Below are 11,258 nucleotides of genomic sequence, written 5' to 3' on the forward strand. Positions count from 1 at the left end.
CAACGATTAAAGAATGCGACATCGTTTTTAGATCATGCTGGCAGCTTCAACAGTTATTGGTGCACGAACCATGATGTGACGATAATTACGCATCTGTCGACATGATAGAGAGAATAATCTCTAGCCACCGCTACTTCTTTATCCACCTTCTTTTCTTTCGCCTTCTTTTCCTTCTTGCTTCTTCTTCTTTGAACTTGTATGAGGATATATATAGATGTAGAAAGACGGGGGAGTAAAGAGGAATTTAATTCACATTACTCCAATACTAGTTGGAGAGGTTTTAAAATTGATTAATCACTGTAAAGCTATTGAAGAAACGTTAATTAAAATAATAAAGAAAAAAAAAAGAGACATATAAACAAGAAACAATGTGGTCCTGAAAATGACTCAAGAAAATTGAATATTATCACGCTCACCCCACTACCATGCAGAGTTAATTAGTTTTAAGGAGAAACAACAAACCTTTCTTTCGTAGCTGAGAAGTTGACAGAATGATTTACCATGTAGCTGGGAATCATCTAATGGGTGCAATAATAAATTGTCTTTTTTTTTTTTTTCATTAAATTGGATTTTTTAGAAGTTCATTTGTAAAATCGACTGAATTTGATCAATAAGAGCTGTTCAGGTGATTTCTCCATGAAGCTGATAAGAACCTAGGCAGGGTTCTAACCGGAAGGGGCAGACGGACCAGAAAATGAAGGATAAACCTTAGATTCAACTATTCGATGATGAAAAACAACACCCTGACTGGGTATATTAGAGACCACTTATTACATGATGACTAGGATAGTAAATAGAAACAAATAACCAACATTTGAGCCGAGCAGATGGATTGGTAATGCCGCGCTAACTCTAACGCTTAGTCCTATGGGCTAAATATCTAGATGTTAGATTGGCCATCCACGTTAACCTGGGCAACCTCCTAAGTTCTATGGGATGGCTAATCTAGCAGCTAGATTAGCAGCGGGACCACCATATAACGCCGAACCGTTCGGCGCTCAGTGCCGAACGGTTCAACGCTTTAAATCTCACCCGCTAGATCAGAAAATTTTCTCCCAACGCTGAATGGTTCAGCGTTTAGACCATTTTTTGAGCGCTGAACGGTTCAGCATTTCAATCTCGCTGATAGTTGAATTGCGAGCAGTTGCTAGGAGAGAGAACTATCAACTAGCAGTGTAAAAAAAATTCCCACACTTTTTTCATGATTTGCAACACTTTTTGGCCAATCTAGCAGTTCAATCTAGCCCACAGGGGTTAGCCTAACAAGCCATCCTTGGTCACGTTTGTGGTCGAGTCCTATCATTCTTGTCCCCTTCAGACCAACCTTGTCCTCAAGGTTTAAAGTTGCGGTCGGTATGTCATCATTTGCATCGACTTGATCAGCCAACACCGAAGTTGTCGTCAGAAACATAGCCCTTCTCGAATTCGAGACATGAAACATTCTTCGAGTTATGGACTGCTGCCTGTATGCTAACTGTAGACTGCTGCATGTATGTTGAAGAGTTGTCGTGGCTTTTGCATCCATATAAGAAGCTATAGCTGGAGCTGCACTGAAGTGTTTAGGACCAGCAATATGTCCAAGTCTCCAACCAGTCATCTTGAAGGCCTTAGGAAACCCATTATATGACTGTAAAAGTAAACCCTTAGCTGTTCAAGAACTTTGCTACAGACCTTCACTGCACATGTGATTTCTATGGGGAAAGTGAAAGCAAGCATTTCAGCGAAATTTGATCTTGTTGTGTTGCCATTAGAATTCTCAACCTGACCAGGAATACACACAGGCACACCATCTAGCTCAGCATCACCAGTTGTTGCACATTTCCATCTCAAGAAGATCATCAGCATTAGCACATTTGGATTTTAGTTAACATGAGCATGAACTGAATTCCAATTATTCCTCCATAAAAATCTAACTGGAAATGACTTCTCTTTGGTTGATATACCAGACTCCGTAACTGCATAAATCTCTTCGAAAGAATCTGTGACACCTCATGTTGTCTCCTTGCAGCAACATATAACTTCAAATAAACCGCATATGGAATTCCCATATCATTCAGTAAACCCTTATCACAACTGGAAATCCAACTATTATCATGCATTTGATCAACTAGTTCATATACCTTCACAATAGCAATCAATCTTGCAAATTCAGTAGTGAATGTATTACGATATGCAATCTTGCCTTGAGTTGTTTTCTCAAACATTCTAACTGCATTAATTGCACTGCTTTCTACAACCATATGAACTAACCCATAAACTTTTGTGAAGGTGCAGTTCAGTAGTTTCTGAAATGAGCTTGAACTAGCTTGAACGAAATCCTTCTTAGCCTTAGGTACTAGACTAAGGAAACTGATATCCCTAACCACCCGTTGATCAAACAGCTCTTGTGCACTGCGAAACCCACTCTTCCTGGTCATTTGCAGAATAAAATTAGTCCAGAGCACAATTTCATCACACAACTCGGAAGCAGTACGACAGTCACCATTTATAACAAATGAAAGCGCATTCGGATACACAATTAACAATTCTAAAAAGTACCCAAGCTCTAGAATTAGCTTACATATGAAATCACCATTGTATACATCCCTCAAAAGTGATCCAACATGATCATTCTCCCAAGTAGTAATTGTATTACCCCACAATTCATAAGCATTAGCAGCATAAATATACCCTTTAACACCATCCATCACTTTTCCACGATCGTATATCGTGCGAGCAAATTTGATGATAATAATAAGGAGACCTTCATCAACTATCAATTTGTAACCCATTTTAGCCATTTTAAGTTGTAATAGAAAATCAGCTTTACGCCTTTACCATCACACAGACACCAGGCTTCTCTCACGGGAATTTTACCAAATAACACCCAAGCAGTATCAGTAAACCGACCATTAGTAAACACACAAGCAACTATTTCACTAAACAATCCATCTGGTTGACACCCATATTTGCTAATCAGCTCATGAACACAATTGTCATTGTATTTGGCCTTTAAAATTGAACAAACATATAATGCAAGTGAACATAAAGTAGATGTATAACAACCGAATTCATAAATACCAACAAAATGAGAAAAGCCTTTAATAAGATTAAATCCTTTCCGACGATCGAATAATGTTCGAGTATAAACATGAGCAAGTGAAAAACATATCTTACAGATTAATTTGACGTGGTTGCTGCTTATTGCCCTCAAATACTGTAATTTTCCACATCAATTGCGAACTGGATCTCCTTGTTGCAACACCTTGCCATCTTACTGGCAGCAAATTCAATTTGAGAACCCTTAATTCCATTTGAATTATTCAATTCAGTGATGGGTTTTCCTTCCTGTTGGTTTAGAATTATTAAATCATCTTCATCAAAGAATAACCTCGGAATCAACTCAGTATCAAGAGTTTTGTCCTGGTTTTCTCCCGATGAAATTGAAGAATCTCGGCTGAAATCTGTTACCACTTCTGAGTTACTTGGGTCTGCTACAAATTCTTCACTGCCAAATTCCTTTACAATCTCTGTTGGTTCCATAAACTCTTCTTTGTAATCATCTAGAGAACCCCCTTGACTCAATTTTGGAAGTGGTGCAGCTGGTTCATCATAATGATTTTTTCCAAATCGTTTAAGCAAAGCAGTTGAAAACCCTACCCAAGATTGTATTGGCTCCACTGATTTCATCCATTTGTACCACTGTAAAGCCTTACCATCGAGATGAAAACTTGCAGTTTTAACTTGTTGTAACGGTGGTATTTCGTAAAATTCGAAATACAATTCAGCTTTATAGATCCAACCTTCAGGATCAGTTCCATCGAAGTATGGGAGTATTAATATCTCAACTCCACCAGTTTGTGTTCTATAACTGGATCCTCTATTCACAGATGAAGATGTAGACTCTAATACTCTTATAAATCGACTGCTAGATTCAGCCAAAGATGATACCTGATTAGTGAGATCTAGTAGATGCTTCTCCGTCACTTCGTTCTTCATTGAGTTTCGGCAGCGGCGGCTCTGATGCCAATTGATAAGAACCTACCCAGGGTTCTTACCGGAAGGGGCAGACAGACCAGAAATGAAGGATAAACCTTAGATTCAACTTTTTTTTTTCTTTAATGCAAAGCAGGGGTAGTTTTATTGATTTGAGATGGCTAAAACAGAAGTGTTCCTATCCTCCAATATTGCACTCGCAATGGAGGATATTCAAACCAAAATTGCGCGATTGAATGAACTCTAGCGTGTTTTTCCCGTCTATCTGTTGGCTTGTTTATTTTCCTACTTATACATTTGCAATTCCAAAAAGGATGGTGTACTAGCATAGTTTTAATGTCTTGTATCATTGTGTGATTCTCCCATGAAGCATAATTGATCCCATCATTGACAACCTTAATCACCAGTTCAGCATCCATTTCAAAACTTGCAAATTGTATTCCTTGATTTTCTGCACACTGCATCGCCTGCAAAAATCCCCTGCACTCTGCCGCTTCTGCACTTAAGATTCCATCTGCATATCCGCATCCAGCTTGGATGAATTCTCCTGCAGATGAACGACATATTAGTCCCCAGCCTGAGTAATTAATATTATCAATAGTCTTAAAGGAAGCATCACAATAAAAAGATAAGTAAGGGGCTTGTGGAGGTTTCCATGATAGTATGGAATTCTCCACTCTATTCTGATGGTCGAGATGATGCCTTTGCATTTGTTTACCAGTTGACTGATTCATTAGCTGAATCAATCTGATAACTTCCACAGGGTTAGGTTTAATGTCCTCAAAAACGCATCTACATCTAGCTTTCCATATTTCCCAAATAGTATTTGCCATGTGCACTGTCCAGTCTTCAAGCAACTCACTGAAATCGTTAGAAAACCAGTTTTGAATCCATTCTTGAACTGTAGAATTATCATCTGGCATACTTCTGCTAGCTCCTGGAGTGGTGGACCAGATAGCTCTAGCAAAGGAGAATTCCCACAGAATATGTTTAGTGGTTTCAATTCCTTGACTGCACACTTTACATTGCTCTCCTGTATAACCCAGATTCATTGCCAGGCGTTCATTAGAGGGCACAATATCTATCATACACTTCCATAAGAAGTGTTTTACTCTTGGTAGAGTAAGAACATTCCAAATGCATCTCCAAATTCTTGCAGTTGCAGCATCTGTAGTAGCATCTCCATTTTTTAGTTCAACTAATTTGTCATAGGCTAACTTTACAGTGAAGTCGCCATTCCTTGTTAACGTCCATATGAGTTTGTCTTCTCCAGATTTTGGAATTCTCATTTGCATGATTTTTGAAGCATCCTCAGGGTTGAATAAAGATTGGATCAATGTTACTTTCCATGTCTTTGTTTCTTGATCAATTAGCTCAGAGACTTTGTTGTAATTGTGTCCATCTTCCAACTCCACAGCTGGAATGAGAGGTGCTTGTATGCCTTGAATCCAATTATCAGACCATATGGATGTTTTACTTCCATCTCCAATTAACCAGAGACTAAATTTGAAGATGAATTGCAGACTCCCTTGAATACTTTGCCAAGCCCAAGTTGAGTCCTTCTTCTTCCTTGCGTGCAAACATGAAGTAGTTGGGAAATAACGTTCTTTTAAAGCCTTAGCCCAAAACTTGTCTTCATTCTTCAATAATCTCCATGCATCTTTAGCTAGTAAAGCTTTGTTGAAACATCTTAAATCCCTAAAACCCATGCCTCCATTTAGCTTGTGCTTATTGATTTGCGGCCAACTAGTGAGAAAAATACCTCTTGATTCTTCCTTCCCCCACCAGAAGTTTCTTTGTATGTTGTCCAGCTCCTTTAATGTATCCTCTGGTATATTAAACATGTTCATGTGATGTGATGGCATAGCGTTTAACACATGCTTCACTAGAATCGATCTTCCAGATTGATTAATAAACTTTCCTCTCCAATGTGAAAGTCCGCTCTTTGTGTTGCTGACAAGGCTAGAAAAAGAAGTAGTTTTCTTCCTATTCATAAACAACGGGATTCCGAGATACTTTTCTTCAAGACTCATTTTTTTCATCTTCAAGCTTCTTAGTAACATTCTGCAGTGCCTTGGGTGTATATGCTTTGAGAAAAAAACTGCCGACTTCTGGAAATTAATTTGTTGTCCCGATATGTTACTAAAAGAGTTTATCACCTGAAGAAGATTTGAGACATTGTGTATGTCAGCTTTGGAAAAAATAAGGCAGTCATCCGCAAAGAGCAGATGAGTGACTTGAGTTGCTTTCCTTGATATCTTAATGCCTTGTATTTTACCATTCGTTTCATCTTTAGCCAAAGCACGAGTAAAAACTTCCATGGTGAGTAGAAATAGATACGGTGAGATGGGATCGCCTTGCCGTATTCCTCTTGATGGGTTGAATGCTTGTCCTGGAGAGCCATTTAGGAGAACTTGTATTTTCGTAGTACTCACACATTCTTGGATGTAGCTGCACCATGTTATGTTAAACCCTAACTGCATCATAACCTTATGAAAAAAACCACACTCGACTCGATCAAAAGCCTTGGACATGTCTAGCTTTAGCGCCATGTATCCCTTCTTAGTCTTCTTCCTCTTTATGTAGTGTATCAATTCATGAGCTAGAGTGATGTTATCACCAATCTGTCTGCCAGGTACTATGCAGCCTGCATATGAGAAATAATTTTTTCTAGCTGCTGCTTCAGTCTGTTGGCCAGTATCTTCGAAATAAGCTTATATGTTGAGTTACATAAAGCTATTGGACGATAATCTCCAGGGGTTTGTGGTAGCTTACATTTGGTATAAGGCAAAGATTAGTTCTAATTAGCTTTTTGAGCAATCTACCAGTACGGAAGAAACTCTGTATCATATTAATGACATCATCTTTTACCGTGCACCAATTTTGTTGAAAGAAACCTGGTGGAAAACCGTCAGGCTCCGGTGCTCTCCAAGGCTGCATCTGCTTTAACGTATTATAGATTTCATTCTCATCAGACATTCTCGTAAGAAAATCGTGATCTTCCGCTGTGATGCAAGGAGGTAAAAGAGTAACCAATTGCTCGTCCATGTCTGGGTTGGTTGTTGTCATAATTTTCTTAAAGTGATTTGACAGCAAGGATTCAATTTCTTCTTTGCCACTGCACCAAGACCCATCTTATTTCTTTAGGGTTTCGATTTTATTTCTTGATCTTCTCCTGTTCACTTGGAGATGAAAATGCTTTGTGTTCCGATCTACTTCATGAAAGTAACTTTCTCTGGATTTATGCCTATAGAAAACTTCTTCTCGTTGATGCCATTCTTCGATTTCCTTTTCCACTTTCTACACAACTGCTGTATTATCTACCCCATTTGCACCAGGATTTTGAAGTTCTAATAATTGTTGTTGAAGTTCCTTAAGCTTGACATTTATATTACCAAAAGTGTTTTTGTTCGATGTTGATAAGTCTCTTCTAGTTTCTGATAACTTTTTATCCAAAACAAAACCTGCTGAGCCCTTGTGTTGTCTTTCCCATGAAGATTGTATCTGTTGTTTGCATCTAGCATCTATTAACCAACATTCAAAGAATTTCCAATTCTTTGCATTGCAGACATTGTTAGGAAACAGGTCTAACATTATAGGACAATGATCAGAGAATACAAAAGGTAAATGCTTCAGACAAGTATCAGGGAAAGTTAAAAGCCAATCATAATTTATCAAAGCTTTATCCAATCTAGACTTGATTCTTCATGTGCCATGTATGTTATTAGTCCATGTGAAAGGATTTACATGGTAGCGAAGGTCACTTAAGCCATCCTCATGAATGATATTACTAACTCTATAAGAAAAAGATGAAGAACCATTGTTATTAATTCTTTCATCTTCATGAAGAGTGATATTTAGGTCCCCAATAAGAATCCAGGGAGTCGTAATATCATAATTCATGCAAATATCTCTTATAAAATTCCATTGATCGCTTCTTTCCTGTGGGTATGGGGAACCATATACACAAGATAGCAACCACTTAGGTTTATAAGGGTCACTATGAACCAAGCAGTGAATCATATTACGATCATGAAAAATAATGTCCAGATCGAAGCCATATTTCCACAAAAGGCAAATTCCACTAGATCTCCTTATGGAAGGGACGTAGAACGAGTTTGGAAAATTTAAAGGTCTTATGAATTTGAGAATTTTATCACTATAAATTTTTGTTTACTGCAGGAATATTATGTCTGGATTAAGCATTTTATTCAAATCGCAAATATATTGCCTAGTATTTTTATTACCAAAGCCATTGCAATTCCACGCAATTACTTTCATGTTTAAGTTAGGGTGAAGAGCTATAAATAAATAAAGAGAATGGCAATTGAAGAAACTGATGTGCAAAATAGAGTGGAATACCTGTGCCATGTCTCCTTGATAATCATTTGTGGGATCAGAATGCATTGCCTCTGGATTGTTAACATTCATTTCTTGAGCTGTGATATTGTTCATGCTAGTAGATGCCTCGATTCCTATGTTTTTTGGAGGGTGAACATGAATGTTGTCTGGGTTCATAGATGTCTCCTGATTAAGGGTAGAGTTTATTAATCTTTTGTTTTGCCTATGATCTGCATTTTCTTCAACATCAGCTACCTCCTCATGCGTTGGATTAGATATGTTCTCTGCATCATTTTCTTCAAGAGCATCTCCTCCATTATGCAACAATTCTTTATATTCAGCTGCTGTGAGGCTGTCCAGATATAAAAGCCAATTCCATTCTGCACATTTCTCATCTTGGTGATCAATAACCCAGCATTTGTCACATATTTTCTTTGGTTGTAACTCCCAATGATAGCGAATCCACACATCTTCATCGCCAAGTGTTTTCCACCAGCCTCCACGGTATAAAGGTTTCTTTAGATCTATTTTTATTCTAGCCTTCACAGTGTTTCCATTTCTCGGTCTACAGTTTGGTGGTGTAGTTGAGATTTTCTTGCCTATGAAGCCAATGGCCTCATCAATAACAGTTACATTGAGATGTTCTAACTTGAGGTACTTGAATTGAGCAGTGAAGACTTGATGTGTAAAATCATAGTCTCTGGCATTAGTTCCAGCAAAAAACTTCTTAATAGCAAATAAAGCTTCTCCAATAATCCAGGGTCCATCTCGAATAACTTCATCTTGTTCTTCTTCAGAGTTCAACCTGACTAACATCAGATTATGACCCATGATACGTATCTCCTTGTTCCTGTATTGTCGCCAAAGTGAGTTAAGCTCTTCTCTGATTATCCTCATCGGGATCTTTTCCTTGTGCATAAGTTTCCCTAAGATTGCAGTCGACCATTCCTCCGCAGCTGCAGTGATAGTGTATGATGATCCAACAACATTTCTTCTTTCCCTTGGTATATCTAAGGTTGCATTTCTTAATTGTCGTGACAACAGGTTAACTTTGTTAACTAGATTATTTGAGTTTGAAGCCATTGTCTTGTTTTCTTGTAGCTTGAGATATGAGTTGATAGTTTTTGTGAACCAAGAAGTTGAATGACTTTTCCTTTGCTTTGACAATGAGTATATATAGTTTCCACAGAAAATATTCAGAGATGAGTATAGATATCTCATATCATAACGAATATCTTCTAAGAATAATGACAATATTGAAACATTGTTATTTTGTTGTAACTGAATATTATCTTCATTAATGACTTGGATAAATTGAAGAGAATAAGTATGGATGTACCGCAAATCATGCACTTTAAAAGTGGACGAATCTAGATAAGGAAAATGAGATATTATTTTGAAACTGATTGGCATGAAATAAAGAAAGTTTTTGCATTAACTAACTGTGGGGTGCTTGATTTTAGGGGGGATTGCAAAATTTGAATTTTCATGAAGAACTGGGTTTTGGTTGAGATTTACTGATGAATTTTAAGATCTACAGATTCACTTCTACTAATGTCAAAAATGACATAAGAAGATTCTATTCTACTAGTATGAATCATCACAAAGAGCATGACTAGCACTACTGATTTCCACACAACTGTTCTTCTATCAGAAGAGGCCATTTTGAAGAATTTCACCACTGGATACCACAAATGATTATCTTGGATACCCCTGCAAGGAAAGAAAAAACTTACGTCCTCATAAGAGGAGGTTAATTAGAACCGAGACAAAATGAAATCATAAATCGAAGGAAACAAGAACAAAATAAAAAGCAGTAGAATCTTAGGGAGATAAAAAGAAAATACTTTGATGAAAAAAACTATTCATGGGATGATTCCACAATATCCAATGAATCAAAAACTAGTAATGTGATAATACATGAGAAGGGAAAACCACATTAGATCATGAAAAACTCAGAGACCATTTTCTGCTTCTGTTGCAGATCTTTAGCTATTGCGCCTCTGTTGCTATAACCCTTCTTCTACTGTTGCATGTATGAACCCTTTTTGCTTCTGTTGTTTCTATGAAGACTTTTTACGAACAGGTTATGAGCGTTACCTTAGATTCAACTATTCGATGATGAAAAAAAAAACCCTGACTGGGTATATAACTGTGAACAAGAGAATAGAGACCACCTATTACATGATGACTAGGATAGTAAATAGAAATAAATAACCAACAATTGAGCCGAGCAGATGGACTAGTAATGTCGCGCTAACTCTGACATGGAATGGCAAAAGTTGATTTGGCTTAAGGATTTTATTCCTGAATATTCGTTTATAGGGTGGCTGGGTATGCGCAAAAGATTAAAGATTAGATGTAAACTTGTCCAACGGGGAGTAAATTATTTTGATGCTTCATGTGTTTTTTTTTTACATGCGAAAGCCGGACCCAGACTCCTACCCGAACCCAACCAGTTGGACTGGCCCCACTGCCAGACCCAACACCGCCAAACCCACTATACAACTAATCTATTACAAACCTTTACAGCGGGGATTGAACCCCCGACTTCCTCCTTATTGGAGTGATGGGATATCACTGAGCTATGCTCTTGGACCCAAAAAGAGAATGATCTGATGCTTCATGTTTACTTTTCAATGAAGCACGTGAAGACAAAAATCATATTTTCTGTGGTTTCCCCTTTTCCTATGTTATTTGGCAAGGTATCATATAAGTTAGGCTATACTAGGACTTGTCTAGTGAATTGGGATCTTGAGCTTAAATGGTGTGCAGAGAATTTTACGGGAGAAGGTGTTGTTGTTTCCATTAAAAAGCTTGCCTTGAATAGTTTCGTGTATCACATTTGGAAAAATCGAAACAAGAGACCCCATTCTGATTCTTCCAGTTCCTTTGCTTCTTTTAGTTTCCTCATTGTTGCTGATGTCAGATTATGGCTGGTA

At 37.7% G+C, this 11,258-nt stretch overlaps 1 protein-coding gene across 1 annotated transcript; it reads right to left on the minus strand.

Moving 5' to 3' along the window:
* Positions 1-729: 729 nt before the first annotated feature.
* Positions 730-4,240, minus strand: LOC113318383. The gene is made up of 2 exons (XM_026566541.1): positions 3,157-4,240; positions 730-2,409 (listed from the first exon to the last, which is right to left on the minus strand). Exon 1 carries the CDS (start codon positions 3,976-3,978, stop codon positions 3,190-3,192), a length of 789 nt encoding a protein of 262 aa, XP_026422326.1. The 5' UTR covers positions 3,979-4,240; the 3' UTR covers positions 730-2,409; positions 3,157-3,189.
* Positions 4,241-11,258: the final 7,018 nt, after the last annotated feature.

Source organism: Papaver somniferum, chromosome 10 (genome assembly GCF_003573695.1).
Source record: "Papaver somniferum cultivar HN1 chromosome 10, ASM357369v1, whole genome shotgun sequence".
In the NCBI taxonomy this organism is placed as follows: domain Eukaryota; kingdom Viridiplantae; phylum Streptophyta; class Magnoliopsida; order Ranunculales; family Papaveraceae; genus Papaver; species Papaver somniferum.